Source organism: Xyrauchen texanus, chromosome 21 (genome assembly GCF_025860055.1).
Source record: "Xyrauchen texanus isolate HMW12.3.18 chromosome 21, RBS_HiC_50CHRs, whole genome shotgun sequence".
Classification (NCBI taxonomy): Eukaryota; Metazoa; Chordata; class Actinopteri; order Cypriniformes; family Catostomidae; genus Xyrauchen; species Xyrauchen texanus.
This window is the reverse complement of record NC_068296.1, coordinates 18,291,506-18,315,890: the sequence shown is the minus strand read 5'-3', so window position 1 is coordinate 18,315,890 and position 24,385 is coordinate 18,291,506. Positions and strand designations below refer to the sequence as shown.

At 37.4% G+C, this 24,385-nt stretch overlaps 1 protein-coding gene across 4 annotated transcripts in view; it reads right to left on the bottom strand.

Annotated features, from left to right (window-relative positions):
- Nucleotides 1–24,385, bottom strand: part of sema4ba (sema domain, immunoglobulin domain (Ig), transmembrane domain (TM) and short cytoplasmic domain, (semaphorin) 4Ba) — a 79,821-nt gene that overhangs the window by 12,094 nt on the left and 43,342 nt on the right. For 3 of the 4 annotated variants that reach the window (XM_052152175.1, XM_052152174.1, XM_052152176.1), the window contains exons 3-11: nt 13,246–13,406; nt 12,528–12,590; nt 11,455–11,553; nt 8,986–9,097; nt 8,281–8,397; nt 7,550–7,707; nt 3,328–3,509; nt 2,654–2,804; nt 909–1,119 (exon numbers count right to left, since the gene is read on the bottom strand). In XM_052152175.1, the coding sequence (XP_052008135.1) occupies nt 909–1,119; nt 2,654–2,804; nt 3,328–3,509; nt 7,550–7,707; nt 8,281–8,397; nt 8,986–9,097; nt 11,455–11,553; nt 12,528–12,590; nt 13,246–13,406 (1,254 nt within the window). Of the gene's footprint in view, nt 1–908; nt 1,120–2,653; nt 2,805–3,327; nt 3,510–7,549; nt 7,708–8,280; nt 8,398–8,985; nt 9,098–10,248; nt 10,848–11,454; nt 11,554–12,527; nt 12,591–13,245; nt 13,407–24,385 lie in introns of those variants that run through there. The other variant, XM_052152177.1, reaches the window with a different exon arrangement.

Here is a 24,385-nt window from a genome sequence, read left to right as displayed (position 1 = left end):
AATATTTTGCAGCAAAATTTCACTATTTCTCTTTTGAATTTTTTCTTTTGGACACATGCCAGAGCATCTTTCAAAAACCGTTGTGTTTTTCCTCTACGTTTTGACGTACAATCCTCTTTGAAATCAATGGATTCCAACATTCTCTAACATAGCGCCTTAAAGCTATGTGAAGCTTCAAAAACGATTTGAAGCTGCAACAAAAACGTGATGGCATCAGCAGCAAGTAACTTTTTTTCAACTGGATCAGCAGAACAAGGGATTAGGGCTGTCAAATTAAGGCTGTAGAATTTCTAATATTTGTTGAATAAAAAAAAAAAAGGAAATTCGAATGCTAAAACTGTGTATTAAAATTTTTGATTTGTGCCAAGCACTGATGATGACTTCAGATCGATCACATTCTTGTGCTAAAAAAGGCTAGAACAGGACAACAAATATACAGTTAAACAGAAAGCAGGCGTCTCAATATCTTTTTAATTACACACATCATCTAAAAAACAGCGGACCTGCACGGTCCTGGTCCTACCCTGCACAAAACTTAAAGGGTAAAAAGACGTTCATCTAGCATGTGTTTACATAGAAAAATGAATTGATTGGTGTGAACAGCCCCTTACAGTTGGTGGAGGTTTTTGGCCTTTGCATCTTGCTCTTATAAACGTTTCTCAGATTAAGCAATGAGATGTTTAAATGCTTTGTAAGGAAAGATGTTCAACTTGGAAATGTGTGTCTCGAGATGTGGTATTTCGCTGTTATTATGTGGAAGGGTTGATACATACATTGATAGTGGTGACTGAGGCTAAATTTCTACCTAACATAACCTTGGTGTTTCACGCAAAAAAGAAAGTCACATAGGTTGGAAACAACATGAGGGTGAGTAAATGGAAACTGAATTTGTTGCTTTTTGCCCTCACCTGTGCCGATGAAAAGCACATCGTAGGTCTTGTGGAGAGCCTGCACCCGGTGGACAGCAAGCTGTGTGTAGCGCACATTACGTTTGAGCATCAGAGGCTGGCTGCGAATCACGCTATCCATGAGGAAGTGGTCCTTCACAAAGTTCAGCACTTTATCAGGCATGTGCAAGGAAGAGGAGATCCTTTGGGCACGGACAGAATTGGTGATGCACTGCAGGAAATAGAGATGGAAAAACAGGATTGATTTCAGGACTTGCAGACACTTCATAAAACATTGCAAACCTCCATCCCTCTTTTCCTCAGGCTAATCATAAGATGGCCATCCAACCATGTAATGTAAAGGAATGTGATATCTGGTGAGCAGCAGGCTGAGTACCCTGACATTAAATGGATATTTCACCTAAAAGTGAAAATTCTCTCATCATTTACTCACTTTCATGCCATCCCAGATGTGTATGACTTTCTTCTGCTGAACCCAAACAAATATTTTTAGAGGAATATCTCAGCTCTGTTGGTCATTTTAATGTAAGTGAATGGTTGCCAGACCTTTGAAGCTCCAAAACTCACATAAAAGCAGCATAAAAGTAATCCATACAACTCCAGTGGTTTAATATATGTCTACCAAAGCGATGAAATCACTTTGGGTGAGAAACAGATAATTATTTAAGTCCTTATTTTACTATAAATCTCCACTATCACTTTCAGACACTACAGAGCTGAGATATTCTTCTAAAAATATTTGTTTGTGTTTTGGGATGGCATGACAGTGAGTAAATGATGAGATAATTTTCGTTTTTGTGTGAATTATGCCTTTAATGCAAATTTCAACACAAACACCTTTGTTCAGACAGATTGGAACTGATACTGAGGTCTCATACTCTGATAAACTGAATACATGGTCACTCTGTCTGAGAATGAAATAGAAATTTCTGAGAATTGCTGCTAGAAATTGCATTTGACAATTCTAAAAGGCAACCAATCACAAACAAGATGTTCTTAAGTACTCAGCAAATGTCATTGTTCCTTTTTACCTTTTTAGTATGCATTCTGGATTTGCAGTGACACAGCTAAAGCACAACAGAAAAGTTTTTTTAAATTAATAGTTCACCCAAAAATGATACATTCTGTCATAATTTATTATAGTTGTTCCAAACCCTATTTCCTGGACACTCTTTTGCATATATATAAAATTACAAAATTTTTTAAATAATCTTAAAAATAAACTATATATAAACCATAAAAATATCTTAAAAGACATTTGATGCATTGCATCAGTTTTGACTTCACGTATTGGTTCACAGTTGTCTCATGACCAACCATCATTGATAAAGCGAGTTGATGTGAAGATTTTCAGTGAATAACGTCTTCTTTGTCACGCAAAGCTATCGTATAGTTTCGGAAGACTTATGCATATAGCACATCATTGTATGGACAACTTTTATGATGCTTTCTTGACATTTTGGAGCTTGACAGACCAAGTCCCCATTCACTTTGACTAAATGGAAAAGAAGCTAGGTGGCTAAAATATTCTTAAAAGATTCACCTTTTGTTTTCTACGGAGGAGAGAAAGTCATATGGGTTTGGAATAACATGAGGGTGAGTCAATTATGACAGAATTTTCCTTTTTGGGCAAACAATAATATTCCTTTAACAGCTTGTATTTGCAGAGTGATTTGACTTTAGTAAGTCTACAAAGTAAAATCGACTGAACATGTTTTAAAAATGGCAGTGACAGTGAAACGTACCGCTCCAGGTCTTGGTTCTGGTACTGGGTGGTTGTAGGTGTACCACTGCTGCGTCTCCCGATTAACTTCCCGGTAACGGCCATTAAACGCCTCTTCAACCTGGTCCATGGTGAATGCACATACAGCTGAACTACCTGAAGCACCTTTGTACCTGCACACACAAACACGTTTATTTACAATTTCTTAACAATCTGTTTGAATACAAATAATTACTTAAAACAGACTGTAAATTACAATAGCAGCCTATTAGACTCACACCTATACTGTACAGTAGCTCACAGAAATCTAAATGCACACAAAATGCAACATCTGGCTTCTTCTCATTTAGCCTCAGACATAACAGGTGCGTAGGTGAGCACAAGAGGGAGGCTATTTTGAGCCACTGCACTCTTGCTGTCATCTCCTGCCTGTCCTCTGTTTTTTGCCCATTTCAACCCATGTTAATACACTCAATAAATACAGACAACTCCCACACGAAGTGCGGCAAAAGCAGCACAATCTGGCTAATTTCTAGGTATAGATCATTAGCAGCTTTATAGGAACTGGGAGCCATCTGAATTTCCTCTTTTTGAAAGGTGTAAGTTTAAAGAAAAACACAAACAAAGCAGCAACTTTATGTATTGTATTGCATGTAAACAACATGTATTTTCATGTAATATAGCATAATATGTTACCACTGAGAGGTAAAGACCCCATAAAACACAGTATCTTTCCAGTCTTCTTTGCTAGGGGTCAGAACAAACATGTCCTGGATGATGTTGAAGGGAAAGCCATCATCAGGAAGCGAACAGAGGAGCTGGGCTTTCAGAAAGGTTGTCCATTTCTTCTGAAGTACCCTCTCTCCACCTTTATCACCCTGTGAGATAACCACAAAAAAGGAGATATCAGTTTAGTTAAGTATGGAGGATGTGCATAGATTTGTTATCCCCATTTCTGACCACGAGGGGGAACTAGAACCCTCAGTCGCCATCAAGAAATTCAACTCAATGGAACAATTCAATAGATATTATCAAGATAATGATGACTACAGTCAAACATGGGGGAAAAGAAATGGAACAATTATTAGATAATCAAATATATGCTGTCCTGTGACATAAGCATGTCTGATCTGGGGACAGTTTCTCATTGCTCAAGTGTTGAAGTTATAGTGTTTATGAGAAAGGTCAAGATGTAGAACTGGACAATGACCAGTTCCAAAGGATCACTGCTTCTATCACATGTTGTGCATTAGGACTAAGTATAACAGTATGTTTTTTCTCATTGTGGCCCTGGGGGCTTAGGTTTTAACTTTGGTCCTTTAGAGGTCCCTTTAAACAAAACAGACAGGGTAATTCAAGGGCCAATTCAAAGTCTATCAAAAGAAAAAAAAACATGGCCAGTTATGATAATTATCCCTTTAGTGTAGCTACGTTGTGGATTTGTTTTGCTTTTCAACATAATAACATAACAAAATGAATAAGAGAAGGAAAATAGGGGAAATCAGAACAGCTGTTGTGTAATATTTTGTGTATCTAAATCTTCTGTTAATATTCATATCTAAAATTCATTACAGCTCAGAGTGGTGAAAATAGGCTGCATTTCGACAAGCTATTACATTTTTAGCAAAGTAAATGAATATGCATGCAACTAACCACAAAATTTATTTTCATTAATGAAACTACAGCAAAGAATCAAGACTTCCCATATTATATTATCTGATGAGCAACATACAGTATATATTTTCCCTTCTCACTTGATATGAGCTTGTATTTTTTCTTTTCATATTTACATACATATGGACTTGTCTATCCTTTCTTTAAAAAAAGCAAAAATGGAGGTTAAAGTGAGGCACTTGCAATGGAAGTTATTGAGGACAATATTTAAAGGGTTTAAAGGCAGAAATGTGAAGCTTATGACTTTATAAAGCACTTGTATTAATTATTCTGTTAAAACTCATGTATTATTTGAGCTGTAAAGTTGTTTGTTTCATAATTTTTACAGTCCTTTTAGGGTTTGTAGACAATACATCGTCATGGCAACAAAGTTGGTTAGAACTTCAATAATTCAGAAAAGGTTATTAAGCAATTTTAGCATACTAAAACTGAGATTTCTGCTGTAAAAATTTGATTTTGTGGTAATCAACATTGTCACAAATGCTGTGGATTGAGCTTAATTGTTTTAAACCCACAGTGAATGAATCACACTATGAATCAACAAAATATTTTAGTTTTCCAGGTCAGCTTTGCATTATCCCCTCATTTGAGCAGAAACTTCACACCAGACAAAAAAAAATGGACAGAGAGATAAAGTCAAAAACAAGAAAAGAATGAGAAGTTTAGGCAGAGAGCAAGGCAGAGAAACAGACAGATGTGAACTACAAATGGACTGGATTGTCAGCCAGAGTTGCATAAAACAGAGATCCCAAAAGTACTGATTTATTCATCCATCTCAACTGCTTCTCCAAAGAAAATGAGCTTTCCTCTGATTATAATATTATTGTAATCCAGCACTCTGGACTACGCCTTCTTCTAACAGCAGGACAGCAACAACACATTCCAATAAAATCTTTTAAAGGGAACGCCTACACGTCATTGAACAGCAGTGCCAAAGAGTTGAAGCTCTGTTAACCAGCTGGAGGTTGAGTTACACTATAATAAAGGCATTTTAAAACAGAAACGCCAAGGCCATAAACCATTTTCTATACAGCAACATACACAATTGGTCAGCTAATTAACTAATTATACTGCCCTAGCGTCACAACATAAAATGTCACGCCAATCACTGACTTTAGTTTCTGAAATCATTTCACTTGACTCACAGTGATTTTGCCAATTGTTTCAGGATCAACATCTTTTCTTGGTCCAGGAACAACATTTATGTCAAAGAAAGATAGTCCTAACAATAACTATGAGCCCTAACCTTTTTCCAGTCTCTAAAATCTGATTGGTTGACAGAAAGTTTTCAAAATGTTATACATTCAAATGCATGATATATGAATCACAGTTTCCAATGTAATTGTACACTGTCATCAGTTTAATAGTGTACCAATACTATCATTGGACTTATAACTTGAGTGAAGATGGAGTTTAGGTAGGATTTAGAAGAGGAGAAACCAAAATGTTGAGAGAGCAGTGGAATTTAAATCATTCTTTGACTTCAAAAGATGGACAAGAAGGCAAATTAATTTAGCAGACATTGCACTCTGCTCATGCACCGTTCAAAACAGGCAGGGTCGGTGCTGACGGGACTCTGTTAAGATTCAGATCACTCCTCGTGCACAAATGCACCACTGCTTAAACCGCTTTGAGATAAGCAGTGAGAGCAAAGGAATTTAAATTTCGGAAAAGTACAAAATGTGATAGAAAAGGACTCGAACATTGGCTTGTGAGCTTGGCTTTGTTCCGTGTCATCACACAGAATGTACAGCAATTAAGCCTGCTAATGGGCTTATGCAGGAGTCATTACATTTGTTTACTATATGAGAGGAGATAAGGTACCATACCAAGAAAATGCGGCTTACAGACATAATCATTTCATTCCCTTTCTAATGGCTGGGTTCCAGTGAAACTGGCAAGAGGAATATGGGGCATTCTAAAAAGGGAACCTGGGATAATGTTTAAGGTACTGGAAGCAAATAAACAGGCCATCCTCCCCTGGCATGCCAGCCATTTAACTGTCAGAAGGTATTTCATGCAGCTTTTGTGAAAATCCATATTACAAGCCAGGCAGTCAGAAGAGCGTGAACCTTCAATGAGATCTCTGAAACCTTTCTTTACTTCCTGCCACTTGGTGAATTGGAAGACAGCAGCCATTAGTTAATTATTGTGAGTAAAGCTGGTTTTAAAAGCCAAATTGAATGAGCCCCACTGCAATCAGTGAAGGATTGTATTCATCTCTCTCATCTTTCAAATGAGTTTTAAGGGTACATATTATGCCCCTTTTCACAAGATGTAATTTAAAGATTTGGTGTCCCCAGAATGTGTCTATGAAGTTTCAGCTCAAAATACCCTACAGATCATTTATTATACCATGTTGAAAATTCAAATTTTTGGGTGGGAATAAAAACAAGTTGTTTGTGTGTGTGTGTGTGTGTGTGTGTGTGTGTGTGTGTGTGTGTGTGTGTGTGTGTGTGTGTGTCTTTAAATAAAAATGAGCTGGTGCTCCCCGCCCCATATGCAGAGTAGGGTGGAGTTTTGTCATCTCTGCTTCAGATAACTAGACAAGAAAAATTGGTGCTGTTATGAAGGCAAAGGTGGACTTTGTATGACGCTAACTGATAACTATTTATGGCATTTTTTAAGACATCATCACTGTAAAATATTTCCCAAGTGCCAAAAAATTTGCACAGTACTGTATGTACTTGTACATAAAGTAGTACATATGATTTGTGTGCTGTTTTTCAAGTTTTTTTGTTTTGTTTTCTGAAGCCACTTTTTATTTCACTGATGACCTTCCCCTCCAGTGAGCTCTTAACTTGAGAATCGTTGCAGAACGAATCCGAACCATGAGTCGGATCCATCCGATTCATGAACAAAACGTTTAGTCCACGAATTGAAGACTACATTTATGGTGCTTTTTTGTCCTTTTAGGAACTTAACAAATGTGGTCCCTATGAACTTTTGCATTGAAAATATCTTCATGAACATTCTTCCAAAAATTCTCCTGATGTGTTCCACTGTAAAAACAACATCATAGAGGCTTGAGACTACACGAGGGTGAGTAAATAATTACAGAATGTTCCATTTTGGGTGAACTACTCCTTTAATTCAGTTCTGATCGATTCCTTTTCACTGCACTATGGGGAATTCATAAATTGTGTGCATACATGTAGTGTGTGGTTTATCGCTGTAGGGGGGAATGGCCCTCATCCAACCCCCTTCCACATACACATGCTGGTTTTACTGAAGCGTCCCTCACCTTACAGACACGAGCGATGCGTGACACAATGGTATTGTCAAAGAAATCAAACTCCTTTCCCGCTTCACTGAAGAAGAAATAAATCTTATCATCATCGCCCACTGCATTGCCTTTGGGCAAACTCTCCTGAATGTAGGCTGATCCCACAAAAGCTGGGTCTAAAGGGAATAATAAAAACAAGTGTCAATCCAAGCCATGGACCATACACTCAGATAGCAGAGTATATAAGTAATGTGGAATTTATGTCTGCTCTACACTAAAGAAAAAAGCTTAAATATAGACACTGGTGTACTTGATTCCACATTCATACAACAATTTTTATTATATTTAAATAGTAATTACTGTTACTGCATAGTGAAATACCCTTGGCAATGTTTTTTTTTCTTTTTTCCACCCAGATTGAGGCAAGTCACTACGTCACCACAAGGACTTAGAGCCCATTGGGAAATGGTCATTCATAATTGGGGAGAAATGGGGAGATAAAATAAACAAATAAATAAATAAATAAATAAATACAAATAAAGTACTATTTAATAAAGTGATTAGGGTATGACTGTGTAAACTGTTGCTACATTGATTTGTTTTGTACTCTGTAGTCTTGTTTTACATAAGTAACTGTCTGCAGTACCAAAATGGCCTCTCAGTTGTAACTTTAGAGAAGATGAATCCCTCAAGAGAACAGACTAAGAGCAGGAGGGTAGTGGATAGAAGCAGAATACTATGGCTCTTACCATGAAGCCAGTTCAGTGAGTTTTCGGTCTTTAAGGCTGTGCCCTGGCCAAGGCTTTTGTAAATGATGGGTTCATTTCCTTGAAAGTTACTGACTGTGCCGGCATACAGCTCACCATCTGAAAATAAATCATCGTTTCAAATAACAAACATTGCATGAAAATCAACAAAAAGTTGGCAACACAGTGGTTCTTACTGTAAATATGGTCTGCTCTGGTAGGGTCTTGGACAACAGGGAAAAAACAATGATGACTGCACATAATAGAATGCAACAAACTATAAAATTGTGCATAGTTAAGATAGCTAAATAAATAGCCTTATCAACACTTCCCATATCTTTTGTAATTGACATCAAAGGCCAATTGAAACTCAGGGTATTTTGGCACAAATTCATCTGACAGATGACATGCCCTCATCCTGAAGTGTTTATTCCATGTGTCAGGCTAGTAAATCACACTTGTGCAGTTGTTTATACATTTGCTAAATTAGTTTTTATATTCAGCCTTGTTGGGCCTATGTAGTTCATCAAATTAATACATAAAAGGATATATTGGCTTCATTTTGTATGCTCAACAATTTTATTATTGTGTTGAATCGCCACTCAATGTCTGATGTCAGATATACATCACTGAATGTCCTGAAGCAAACCCAGTTGAGAACCACTGGGCTACAACACATTTACTTCCAATGCTTTTTGTAGCACATACCTGCCATGATAGCGGTAGACTTGTATTCAGGGTTGAATGGGCAACGGCTTCGACCATCTTCTGTGACTATCTCTCCCGTTTCACTTTGCACCAGGGAAAAATCTGATGTATTCTGAAGAGAAACAACAACACAGAGATGTTCTTGTAAAGACAGCATGTCTCTTGTCTTAAACGTCCTGACAGCTTGTTGGATGTGTAGATCTAAACACAGACCTTATGTGGCTGAGCAGAACTTCATGTTACTGAGATAAGCTGGGACAGATAGTAAGAACAGGGGAGCACATTCAAAGCAAAAGGGATGGTTATGTGTACACTGGACTGTGTGTGGGACAAGGACACTGATAAAAAAGATGTTTAGAGGGAGTTGGCTGGATGCACTTTGATTCATTCTAAGTCACATTGCTTGTGTCTTTATAGGGGCAGAAAGGTAAGACTAAGCTAAAAACAGTGGTTAAACAACAAACTCAATGAAATGGTTATCAACTAAAATAATTGTTTTCGTAGTTACAATAAACTTTGTTGTTATTATGACAATCAGCACACAGCTTGCTTTCTGACAAGAATAAACAAGTGGCAAACATTGATTGAGTTTATGCATTGTTTCCCATGATTGTGATTGCTGTATAAATACAGATTATTTTAGATGTAAATCAAAAGTCAGGAAATGTTTTGTTGGTTTCATCAGTTATTGCTTAACTATAATTCCTAAAACTACATGTATAACTGAGACTAAAATGTATAAACAACAACAACTTTTATAAAATAAAAGCTAAACTGTAATTAAAGTGATGGTTTACCCAAAACCAAAAAAGATTTTGTGTTCCATGAAAGAAAAAGGTCATACAGGTTTGGAACAACATGAGGGTGAGCAAGCAGCCTCTTAACCCTTTAATCTTAGCGAGGGAGAGAAAAGAATATTGTCAAAATATTGACAACTACAGTCTTGACCAACATAATATAGGATCATTTCAAATATTAGAAGCTGTATTTTACAATGCATGCAGGCATTATGACAAAACTGTCTTTTGTCATCCTGATTCTACTGGCACGTCTCATTCAAAAAATACATGTACATCCGAACTTGAGGTCGTTGTAATCGGTCACAAGACATGAGAACTCTCAATGTCATAATTGCTGAGTCTCTGACGTCAAACCTGTGTCATTGTGCTTTAGGCGGCAATTTTTGAATGTGTTATAACAAAACTTGTGCAGGATGTGTTACAGTGGACACTGGATGAACATGATCAGTGACTAAAAACCTACATTTAGGTTTGTTCTTCTCATGATTATAAGACTCGGAATACACCCAGAATGAAACAGGTCACTTCAGCAGTGCAGGATGTGTACAGACAGATAAAATACACAGAAAAACAACAGATTAAATATTAACCACTGTAAATAAATCTTGCTGTTTTATAATGAAATGAAAATCATTCCCCCAACATAAGTCACAATGACAAAATTGTACCCCAACATATAATTAAACAATGCTAAAGTTCTAATGCCCATCGCGTCATTCAGTTGACGTGAAAAAGGTTTGTAGTTTAAATGAACGCACTTGCTGGATGCGTTACAAACTGTTGTCAGAGGGCACTTTTGGCGTCCGTAGATTGATGCGCTGGGCTCTTGCACAAACATCGGTCTTTCACACCTTGGGAGTGAGAATATGTTGCATAGTAACCATGGTTGTATTATAGATTGACCTTGGTAATTCTTATGGTTACTGTAGTTTAAAACCTTTATAACCATTTCTTTTTATTTTTTATTACCATAGTTTAAACTTTCCTGTATTTTTACTATGGTTTTACTACAAACATCAAGGTTAAAATATGCTTACTATAATAAAACCATGGTAAATGTATTTTCCAGGGAATCCAAAACTATTGCGAGGGCACGCAAAACTTATTGTGAGGGAACACAAACTATTGTGAGGGAATGCAAATCTTATTGCAAGGGAATTCAGAACATATTGCGAGGGAATGCAAAACAATTCCAGAAAAAAAAATCCTGAACTGTCCTCTAGGGGGCTCTGTAAATGAGTACTGTAAAAGACAGAATAAACATTTTTCGATGTACTATACCTTTAAGAAAGCCATTGCTGTCAATTTTAAAATAGTATTAAAAAACAAACAAACTTGGATATGTAAACTATAACACACTTGCATGGTAATGCATGTCCTGATTCAATGAGAATATAAAATTTTACTGGTTAGTGTCGACCTCTCAAGAGCACAGATTGATCTAGGCAGAGCCTACAGCTTGATTGGTCTAAATAAAGTGCAGGGCAATAATCATTTCTCATTCAAATGGCATTCACCCTCAGGAAGAGTGTATTTCACAGAAGAGATTTTGATTGACTGAGTAAATTACATGGATAATTAATTCCTCCTCTGCAGCCAGTTAAAAGCATTGAGGGGGGTGGTGAAATCCTGCTGTAGCATAGAGCAAAACCAAACATGCAGTACTTACAATGTATGCACAGATAGGGCTGAAGGCATATGTTCCACACACATAGAGATGAGTGCTGTTCAAACGCAGTAAAATCTTGACGTAATTGAAGCAATCAGTCTGAATTAAGAAAGGGTGAATAAAAGAGTGCATTAGTGGGAGAAAGAAATAGAGAGACATAAGGCACTCATAGGTGCCTACACTGCAGTTGATACATAGCATGTCAGTGGACTTTTTTTAAATCAACATCAAGATTTTAGGTTAAAACGTATAATGTATTAGAATTTTCAAGAAAAAATTTACATTTTAGGTCATGTAGCTGCACACCCCCCCCCCCCCCCATCATTTTTAAACACCCTTTTGCCTTCACTAGTTTATTTGAAATGGCCCTACAGTGTTACAGTGTGACACTTTATAAATATTTACAATTAATGAGCTCATAAAGCTGCATGTACAATATTAACAAAATGCAGCTTAAAATTGTTTTAAATTATGTATAGCATATCAAACGGCAGGACATGTCAACTTCCCAAAAACATTTCATGTCAACAACCGATGTGCTGTATAAAAGCAAAGTAACCACTAGGTTGCGTGCACAAGAGTTGCATAGCTGGGCTTTAAAACTTGATTTCACATCACTAGGCTTGATCTAAATCCTCTTTAATAGTCTGGGAGAGGTTTCTGGCATCTGCGTGTCATCTATCTCAAGAAACAGCAGTTATTACGGTGTCTTCATCAAGGTCCAAACATCCATCCAAACCTGGCTCACAAGACAAATCAATCTGGCAGCAAATTAGGCATGCAGATTTTTTTTATCTAATAACAGCCCTTTCACAGTTTCAAGCTTTCAGGCAAATTACAACGTGGACGTGTCAAGGCAATAATAGGTCTCATTAGCTAAAAGTGTTGCGAAGGCCACTTTCTCTGATTCAAATTTAGCACAATTGTATTGCAAATAACCTACTACGCAGACTGCTCAAGCTTGAGTTGGTTTGAGCACTGTCTGTCATTATTCAACTGTAAATGGCTTGACAAGGGACTTCCAGCGTGCTTTTTTTTACATATACAAGGGGATGAATATCTTATCCACTCACCTGTAAGTCTTTTCCTTTGAAACTGCACTCGTCTCTCTTCCTCTGTGGTGTGTGCCATGTTAACTGCAAAAGTGAAAAACGCAAGCTGGAATTAGGCAAACCCAAATGGAATTGAGCATTCTCGGCAGCCATAGTGCAGTAACATAACTCTTTACCACTCACATATACAGTATAAAATTTGACATTGAGTAGTGAGTCACCTTGGCTATAACATTTAAGTAAATTATGTTAAGTTTAAAACAAATCATGCAACACAGAATATTTGCATTGACCTGTGAAGGTTTATTTACTGTATGACTTAGGCAAGTTGACAAGTTAATTTGTTACAAAGTATAATACAGTAATACATATGCAAACAAAGGTTATGGGTGTTATGCTTCAGTAATGGTTGGATCCAACATTAAAGTTCACCAGATATAATCAATATGAGTTCAAACAAATATGGCTTGCTCTCTGCCAAAGTACAGGCTTGAGCATGAGACTTGGCTGAAGCTCACAGTTCCCCCCTAGACCTAAATATGGAAAGGTAATTTGGGATCATGAGTGAAGCGAGATTGATTATACAGTATACTCGCAATGCGGTAATTGATGGGATTATATAAACATGCCGATCCTGAACTCCCATTTGGAACTCCATTAACTAATGCTCATACATACTTAAGAATGCACATACAAGTACTTTTACATCCTCCAATATTAAACTCCCAGACATACTCACATTGCGCTGCTGCTGCGTTCTGCTGATATCGGTGATATTGAGTGCGAAAAGAGTCTCTCGAGCGCCAACATACAGCATGTTATCCTCTTTACTGAGGAGCAGAGAGGTGTAATTGAAGACTCCATTGGGTGAAAATCTCTTGGATGACCTCTCATTTGCATCTTTGAGCAGATATGGAGAAAAAAAAGAGAGGAGAGAGTGAGGAATGTTGGCAAAACTGAGCCAACATGATTTACTACTGCAAACAAGACAATTGTGTAGAAGTCAGATACGTGCACATACTTAACAATGTATTAGATAATAATGTTACTTTGCTGGATACAGAAATGGTTTTCTACAAGATGGCATTGACAAAGCTACTAAAACTTGTTGCAACCACAACATGTTTTAATCAATGAATTAATGAATGAGTGTGTGTGCATGTATGTGGTCACATATTGCTCAGAGACAGATGTTCATTTCTTAATCAAAGATGATGTTCTGTATTATTATCAGTTCCTGCAGGCTGTTTCTCTGTTTCCATGGCAATCGCAGCATAATCTTACCAGTAGAGGGTCTTGGCTCACACCACATGGTATGTTTCTTTCCCCCTCAAACGGACAAAACATACTTTAACATGGCTTTTTAGAACTTGAAGAAGATTGAGAATTTTGTGGTGACTAAAAAAAAAGAACTGGGGGATCCTGTTCTGTCTCATTGAATTAAGACAAAAATCTTTCAAATTATTGACACAAAATGATTGAAGGTCAAGTTTATCAAGTAAGTGAATTTATGAACATTTATATCTACACTAAATTTGATCTTGTCTCTCCATAGGTTGGCACAAACTAGCAGTACTCTAATAGAAGAATGACAGCCATCCAAGATAACAACAAGTCTTAAGATGCATGTCGAATCAATGCGCTCCATTTAACAGGCTGAAACACAAACTTCTTCAGTACATGGCAGCTGACAGTGTTCTCCTCCCTTGTTATTGGCTTAATGTGTGATCTCACTCATCTTTCAGTCCAGCAAAACAGAGATCCAATAATTTGTCTTAAAGTTAACAAAATTACTGACTATAAACTGCACATACTGATGGTCTCAAGCACCGACTGGCATGCCTTTTTGATTTGCATATTGCAGTGGTTTTTATTAGATAGTCTCATAGAATGAACATTACTAAAAAAATATTTTTATGTGCTGCTTTCTACATTTTGCTGAAGGTTCCTGGTGAAATAAACACTAGACATGCTAAAACAACTGAGCATTTTATTTACTTTCAGAAAAATCCCGTTGTGGCAGGGCGGAGGGCGGGGCTGGGTCGGGATCCTACACACCCGGTCCCGTATTAGGCTAATCAAGCCTCAGAGAGTGATAAAGGTCGACTGCAGAGGATCGTGCGGGAGAGAGAGATCGTTTACGGACATGTCCGTCATGTGTGTGTTTGTCTTTTGTTTAAGTTTTTAATTAAAATATTATTTACAATGTCAAGTCGGTTCTCGCCTCCTTTTCATTGACTACGTTACACCTGGGTACTATGGATATAAACAGGGCTTTAGAGCGGACTTTATAAACACTTATTTTCACTCTTCTACTCACACTCTACTGTGCTATTATATCAAAACACTTTTACTCTAACGCATAAGCGTAATGTTTATGTAAGTGAGGTATGTTTTACTAATTAAAACATCCATATACAAAATTCACCTTAAAAACCTAGTCTGAATACAACTTAATTTCACTCACTTTTGGCACCCCCAGCTGGATATTTAACTGGGAAACAGCAGCCAAACGTGTAACGAAGCACGTAATTTTGGTTTGCAAAATGTTGCCATTGACATGTCAATTTCATGAGAATGAAATAGATGAACTTGAGAATGGCTTGAACTGGATATGTCCGATATACGACCAAAACATTGAGTCTGACTGCAAACCAGTTCAACTGGTTCACTGAAAAGATCCAGATCAAAATAATGATTTGTTCATGAATCGGACATCACTACATCACATCAAATATTCTATGTGTATAAATAGGTATTAAGCCTTCAAGTATACAAACAGTGCCATTGATTTAGTTGATTTACAAAATCCTAACACTCCTTAATGTGATCTCTTCTAGTAGATCGTGCTAAGAGAACATGTAATCATTACACTGATTATGCTCCCATGGGTGACTTTGAGCTGAGGTAAGACTCTAAGAGCAGCCATGTTTTGGGTGTAGAGCATCTGCACGTTCGCTTCCTGAGCCTCGGGAGAGACAATGAGGTAATAAAAGAGCATCAGCCCTCAACCAGGAGGGCTTATTGCCACTTAATCCAGTCTGCTAAACCACAGGAGGGGATCAACGCAGCACATTATCGCCAGGCTACTGGGGTCTCTGCCTCTTGTCTTTCTCGGTTTTCCTCTCTCTCTGATTACAGGATGAAACAGGGCACCACTCAACTCTGGTAGCTTTAATTTCAGAGAGTTTGGGGAGAAATTCAATGGTGATTTAGAAAGACAAGGACAAAGGGCAATTGCTGCAACCAAACAGGGCTTTAGAGCAATTTGCACAGATAACTGTGCTCCCCCAGTTATTCTCTAGAGTAGCATTGCTGTAGCAATCTCCCTGCATCTCACACATAATTGTGCCCCATTAGGGAAAAACCACACATGTAAATGTTTTGTTTCTAAAGCAAATTTAAAAGAGCACAGTTGGGGTTGTTTCAGCTTCTGAAGTGTTCCACAAACAGTATACTGGTCGATATATAATACATATGACTGTGTCAAAACTATACAAAATAGATTTTTACACTTTCTTATGAAAATGTGAGTGGTGCTTGCCCATGCAAAACTCGGTGCCATAAAGCTAGGTTGTTGTGGATGGTTGCCAGACTGTTGCTATGTGGTTGCTAAGGTGTTCTGATCTGTTGCTAGGGCTTACTTAGATGATTGCTAGGAAATCTATGATATTATGCTCCTTCAATTTATTTACCTATTCTTAACAAGCCGACATGACATCGTTCATTTCAGTAGCATTAACTGTACAGTTTTTAAAAAAATACCCTAACTCTAAAGGCTCCAGTATACTCATGACAAAGTTCTTCTTTGTTCTTCCTTCATACCAAAAAGAAGTTTGAAACTGCTGTTTGCGAACATTCAGACACCAGCCACGCCGCTAGGGGAGGAGTTGAAGAGCATTAAAATATGAGGACGCACTAGACTACATTTAAAACATCAACTGATATGACATTATAATGTGTTATCAATGATTATATGCCTCATGAGATCAGGCATGAGATCAGTAAAAGAAGCTGTTATGACCACTCGATGTTGATTTATAATAGTAAAATATATGCAGTATTAAATTTGTAATTTGTCATGTTTACATTCTGCATTCATGGCACTAATGCACTAACATGCTATACTCGGCCATAATATGCACTGGTTACACTCTGTTATTGTAATTTATAATAACACTGATGCAAAGATGGTTATATTAAAGAGTGCTGATGGGCAGAATACAGACAATTTTAAGAAAGATAAGAGGCAACTCTCACTTTGGGCAGATGTTTTCCTGAAGGTTTGTGCTGGCGAGCTGTTATGAACCACCAAAATGACAGATTTTGTTCAAAATGACATCACATTCGATTTAGTTTATGAAGTATATTGGGGCCGGGGCCGGGGCCGGGCCCCCCCATTAATAGTTAATCCAGCACCACTTACACTGACACAGCACTTATTATTAGGAACACCTGTACACTACTTATTCATGCAATTATTTACTCAGCCAATTATGTGGCAGCAGTGCAATATCGGCATATCGGCATAGAATCATGCCGATATGGGTCAGGAGCTTCAGTTAATGTTCACATCAACCATCAGAATGGGGAAAATGTTTGGATCTCAGTGATTTTGACCGTGGCATGATTGTTGGTGCTAGATGGGCTGGTTTGAGTATTTCTGTAACTGCTGATCTCCTGTTATTTTCACACACAACAGTCTCTAGAGTTTACTCAGAATGGTGCCAAAACAAAAAACAAATCCAGTGAGTGCCAGTTGTGCGGATGGAAACACCTTGTTGATGAGAGAGAATGACCAGACTGGTTGGATATGTTATTTTCAAGATGTTTGTTACCAGTTATGTTGCCGTTGGTTTTAAGAAAGTGTGAAAATCTTAATGAAATTATTTTCAATGAAAGGACTTTTGCAAATGAAATTGAGCAAATAACAACGATGAAAAAAGACTCAGAATGCAGTTCCAGAGAACGAAATATTCAAATTTTAAATATGCTTGCATGAGGGTGGAGTGAAATAATCTGACCCCATGAAAAACCAGAATAGCCCCACACTGGTTATAATTCTGATGCTCTAGTCATCGATTCTCATGTCTTGAAACCCCCAGAGACAATACAGTCTCTCTCTGTCTCTCAATGAGTCTGTGGTATTATTGTTTGAATTGACTGAGGTCAGTTCCCCTAGGGCAATTCCATGACGACGAGAGCTGCCATTTGCTTTCCCAAAACTACAATGATGCATGCTGGGAAAAAGGCTTATCCTGTTCCCACTCATGGGAAAAAAGGACTGAGAGTGTCAACAAGAGAGAGAGGTACTTAGGAGACAAGTAGATATTGTCTCATTGTTGAAGTGGTACAACATATCATAACTTGGATGTACTTGTGTTGTTGACCCTCTCTCGCTTCTCTCTCTATTAATCCTTCAGACTTGCATTCCACGTCTCCTATCCAGTTATGCTAATTGTTGTGTAATAACTGTGTAATAAAGGCCTTATTACATGTAAATGCAAAAAAAAACAAAGAATTACTTTAAAACCAAAATATGATAAATGCAACATGTAAATAATATAAAGAGAGAGTGACCAAACAGTAGCAGAAGGGAAAGCACCTAGTGTCTCCCCTCATTTCCTGTAAGTCTGTGACTTTTCCTGTATTGTTTGGCAGGTAAAGAGGTGCTGTTGTCTTAGCCAGTTCTAGGCCAGTGGTGCCTGTTTCATGGTTTCATTTTTACAGGTTCCTAACAGACTCTTTCTTAAAGCTCAAGCCTGTAGTTTGCTCGATGTTCAAATCCTATTCCTGCTTAATATGAAGAGACAACTATAAATAAGCGTTTTGTAGGGTGATTTCCCAGGAAAGTATACAAATTTTGGCTCTTTGGTGCTTTTAATAGCCCTTTTCCACCGAAATTGCGATGGCTCTCGTGCCATGTCTGTGCTCCACTGGTTCACCGCCGGGGCAATCGTAAACTGGCAGTGCTTTTCCACTGACCTGAGAGACGAATGGTGACGTAACAGGTTACCGTCTACGTGGTAGTTTCAAGTGACTACTTCAAACATAAACATGCACATCACAGTGTGTTTGTATAAAGCTTTTACTCTTGTTTTGAGGAAATATTTAAACATATGGATTAATACAATCCATTGTTATTACATTGCTCGACAAGATTGTCAGAGACAACATCTACGCTAAAGATGACAGGTAATGTAATTACATTATATTGTATGAACTATGACTTAACTTGCTAAGTTCTGTAAACCGTTACAGTGGAATCATTATCAACATTGGTGGTCGTATTTGTATTTTTGCCATAGCATATAATATTATTGATTGAGAATCCCACCGTTTTACTTAACAGATAGTCCTGATCTTACAAACCTAGTGAGTAGCTGGTCAAAAATTCCCTTACAGAACAAAATAATACACAAAATAAGATGACAACAGTGTAAGAAAAGAGAACAAAATTGGCAAAATAACAACTTCCGTAGATCAGTTGCAGAGGACACTAGCGATTCACTGTTTATCATGAGCGTTTTTGCCTGAATTCAGTGCCCTGGTTAGTTAGCAGGCTAGTCAGTGTCTGAGTCCAAAACATTGTTGCTCTGTCCACTTTCGCTCCTTCACTCCTTACTACTTACTCCTTTATGTGTTTTTCAATTTTTTATGATTTGCTCAGTTGTCCAATTTAAGGCAGCGTGCATCATTTTGTGTAGTATTTTTTCCTTTGCGATTTCTCGTTTATCTTGGATCTTAAATATAATATAGCAAGCAGAGCACTCTTTCATCATGTTACCCGAAGGCTTTCGATGTCTGATCATTTTGTGGGTTTTTCATTGTTGTTATAGAGTGAAGAAGTACTCCTTGCTGCAGATAGTAGCTACTGTTGTTGTTTGGGAAAATGTTACCACGGTGATGAAATATTATCCCACCTTACATCCACTAATGTAATCGGTTCATGCATAGAGACCAGCAAGTTTTTGAGGCCAGTGCGGAACCAGGTTTTCGGCCCCAGAACAGCCTTTTCTGCCAGCCAGATCTGCAAACCCAAACCTTACCTTAAACATTAGTGGAGTAAAAAAGTAATGTTAGAGGGAAAAGTGAAACCTCTGAATAATGCTCATCACTGATTATTCAAACATGGTTACTATATGGCTTTGAACCCTAGTCTCCTATGCAGCTGATGCAACGTGCTACATTGCATCAGCTGCATAGCTGGAGTGGTGGTGGTGGTGTAGTGGTCTAATGGTGGTGGTGTAGTGGTCTAAGCACATAACTGGTAATCTGGTAATCAGAAGGACGCTGGTTTGAGCCCCACAGCCACCATTGTGTCCTTGAGCAAGGCACTTAACTCCAGGTTGCTCCGGGGGGATTGTCCCTGTAATAAGGGCTCTGTAAGTCGCTTTGGATAAAAGCGTCTGCCAAATGCATAAACGTAAATGTAATGTAAATGCTACGAATCCAGATCGAAAGGTACACACTTTGAAACCAATCCAAACATGTCTGATGAGAATGCTGCATTTCAGTGCTTCGGCATACAGTCGCCGATCTTAGGGTACCGAAACTATCGGAAACATCATGCCGACTTCACATGTTATCATGTTGTTTCTGTGGTGGAAATGTGCAGAACAGTTCAAGAATTTGCACCGCCCCAGGAACCCACACCCGAACCATGTGCTGGTGAAAAGTGCAATAAAGCATTGCACATACAGTACAAACATTTGAGCATCCTGACCAGCCAAAGCAACATTTGTTCAAACAATGGTGTGAACTTGCGGTGGGAGTGTTTAGGAAACCTATTTAAAAATAATCAGGATTTTGCAATTCCGTTTAGTGACACTAGTGGTGCAGAAATTACTTCAGCCACTGTGCTATTCTTCTCCATCCTTCTGTTATGAGACACAATAAATCACACAACAGCCATGTTAGATCCTTTGTGTTTCTGTGAGCAATATGAGATCATTACCGCTATTATGCAATTACATGTCATTATTTGGGAGAAAGCCACTACTAAATGGATTGCCATATCCGCAGCGCTTTGCTTTCTAATCCACTTAGAGGGAAATTAATTATGCAAGCTTTTAGGGAAACCTTCCATGTTAAATTTTCAGAGCGAAATTCCCAGTGGCTTTTCTAACAGTGCATGCCCAAAGCTAATCAAAGACACAGAGCGTCCAATGCACAAGAAAGAGTGTGTGTAGCAATCTGGCCATCAGTGTGAAAGATCAAAGGCCTGTGTTTTGCTTCGGCCTAAACAGACGGCTCACATAAATAAATTGGGTTTGATGATAAGCTAAGAAAAAACTTTACACAAAATGAAATGCTGTTACAATACTCTTAAAGAGACAGATCATATTTTGTCTCACTCTAGAATTGGTAATGTTGCAACTTAGTCAGTAGCTGAAAGCACTACACTGTAAACATAAAAAACAAGCAGTTTACCAAATTAAAAATTATAAACTGAAGGGGGAATTCTCTATTATTGAATTGCACTCACTGATAGCATGGTTTATTTGCTCAAGCTGCCTGCATTGATTTAGCACCCTATTCACTAAAGGCATTGTTCAAATCAGGTTAAAGAGCAACTCTGATCAGGAATTTAGTGCTGGATGTAATTCACATGTTGCTACTACTGAACTTGCAGGTTGGTTTTGAGAGGGGAATTCAGCAAACTGGCATACTATACTGATACTATATAGCTACAGACACTTTATCACTATTTAAAATGCCCTTTTAAAATGCAGAAAAGTGTAGAAAGTGTTGAAAGCTCAGCTAAAACGTGTAACTGTATTTATGCCATTTTAACATCATTTGAATAAATAATACTGTGAATTAGATACAGATTAATAGAAAATGTACACAAGCATCTCTTTGTAATAAAATACAATTTTATTAATAAGAGATGTTAAAGCAATATTCCAGGTTTGTTACAAGTTCATCTTAATTAACAGCATTTATGGCATAATGTTGATATACACAAAACGTTTACTCATCCCTCATTTATATATAAAAAACAAAAACAAATGTGGTTATAGTAAAGCCCTAGGTATACTCCCATTTTTAAACGAACGTTCATCTCCTGATGTTTAGCGTTGATTACATCTTCTTCTAGTGCTTCTTCATGACAGTAAAGGCTCAAAATGTAATGTTGCCACTTTGTGGTCCCACTAATGAGTGCAAATAACTCCAGGTGCATGCGCATTCTTTGCGTTCAATGATGCGCGGTTAGAAAAAAATCGGGCTACACGCATTCAGTGCTCGAGCTCTCTGCTGATTACGAGATTTGTGTCACACGTCCTGTACGAAATATAGCCTACTTAAGGTATAAGACACTTACAATGGAAGTGAATGGGGTTAGTCCATTAACACTATATAGCCACTGTTCATTTTCAAAGTATAGCCATAAGTAAAGTTATATCCAATGTTACAACTTTGCTGCCATGACAATTAACTATACTTTTAAAATAGTATTTACGCACTGGCTCCATTTACTTCTGAAGTCCAGTACTGTAACAGCTTTTAATGAATGGGGGATGTCTAAATTTATTTTTGTGGTTGTAATATTTACGTGTGTGTTTATGTATTTCATGTCTTTTATTTTGAAAAGTTTAGTTCCTGTATCCCTAGTCATGTGATTTCATGTTTCCCTCCATGTTCATGTGTCTTGTTTTCATTGGTTTGTTGTCTTATCAATTCTAGTTTGTCATTGGTTTAAGGTTATTAGTCTTGTTATCTTGTTTATAGTTCTGTCTGTTTATTGGTGTTCTTGTTATTGTTTTACCCAATGTCTGTGTATTTAAGCCTTCATGTTTGCCATTGTCTCTTGTCAAGTATTGTTAATGTAACCTTGTTTAAGTCAAGTTTATGTTCATGTTAATTGTTCATGTTTATGTTTAGTTCTGCTAAATGTTTGTATTTTGGGTTTTTGGACACGTTAATAAACTGCACTTGGGTTCTTCATCTTCACGTCATCGTCATTGTCAGTCCCAGCACAGCGTTACAGTTGTAATCAACATTATGCCACAAATGCTGTTAAATGAGCTTCACTTGTATTGAACCCGAAATATTCATTGTTAATGTGACATGTTAATATACAGTTTTGGGAATAAAGTGGAATCAATTATAAGCCTGAAATTGTTTTTTCGATTTCAGTGCATTTAGTGGCTTAATATGCTTGAATATAGGTAGTCAGTGATTAAGATGCAGGTTTCTGCACCAAAAAAAACTGTGTAAAAGTGGAACAGCTCTTTAGTGAATTTGCCCCCTTTGTGTTTAATGTAAAGAAAACAGTTGCATTTACATTATCTCTCACCTTCCTAAGTGCCAAGTAAACAACTGATGTGATGCAGTAGAAATTATGTCATCCCCAAATGTCAAGAGAATGACAAGCCCCCTGTTGCCTTAATGACAAAGTGCTGTCTGCTCAAACCGTTTTTGATGTTGATGCTTCCTGTACAGCAACCAATCTGGAAAAACGCTCTCCTAAATTATTTTGTTGTAAACAGTGCTTAAGAAATATGACGACAACTTTTTCAGGAACATCAAGAAACATTCCTTTTAGGAACAGGCTATAAATTTAACATCGTGTGCTTAAGGCGATGGAAGATAATGGTGTTTTTCATGAATCAAGGTGAACAGATGAGATAGGCAAGCTGGAGCCATACACCATCATTTATGTTGTTTTATTTTTAGGCCATATACTGTAGCTGAATTAAATGCACATAATGCACATTTCAATTCAATATCAGCATTCTTTCATATCAATTATATTATTACGTTTTGGTAATTTTTTCATTACATTGACCTTGAAATCAGAGACCTAGCCTCAAGCCCAGCAAAGCAAAATTGAATAGCCATAGGAGCAAGACCTGCAATGACATGGTAGCTTCAGTAAATGTGCTTTTTATGTCGAATTTGCTTTTAAAACACTATGGTTAGGATTAGGTGTAGGCTATGGGTGAGGATGTCTGTTTTGTGTACCTTTCATTTATCTTTCAAGACACTATTGGTTAGGTTTAGGCATTGGTTAAGAGTAAGGATGTCTGTATTTTTTTTTTTCAGCTTTCATTTATATATTTTTAACACTACTGGTAAGGTTTAGGTTTACGTTTAAGGTTAGGGAGTTACACTTTACTCATAAAAACCTCCATTTAATATTCACCTTAAAAACCTTTCTGATTACAACATCATTTCACTCAATTTGGCGCCCCTCACTGGACAATTCACTCGAAAACTGCTGCCAAACAGTTAAACATAATTTTATGTGCTATTGATTTCTTTATTTCTAAAATATTTTTATTAGAAAAAGAATATTGAGTGCACCTTTAAGAACAAAAAGACATGCATTTCTTCATCAAACAGCTACTAGAAGCAACTGTTGAACCATCTGTAACAGAAATACCTCAGTATCATCTTACTGCTTCCAGATCCCTGCTGCATGTTTTAACTTTTGAACACTCCATTTTTTATTCTCTTATTTTATTTCATGGGCACATGCTTTGTTTTACCCTAAAAGGAATGAATTAAAATGGAAAATCTGATTATTTTCAAATAGGTTTCCCAATCACTCCCTCCTCTCTGCCACTGGTTGAAAAACAGATAGTCCCGTCCCAAAACTCACTCCACTGGTGGAGTTAGTGATGTTGTTTTGGGCTGATCAGGATGCTCAAACAAACAGAGAAATCCTTCGATAGGGCCACACTGTTGACACTTTCTGGAGAAATCCACATTCATATGGCTTACTTATAGTTGGGAGAGGAGAAAGTATTTTAACATTGAACAAAGCTCATTTTCAGCCTACACAACATGACTTTATATGTTCTTCTCAAATGCTTAGTAACATCCAGAGGAAGTGGTCAGTAAAGTGCTCCTGGGAAACTGTATACTTT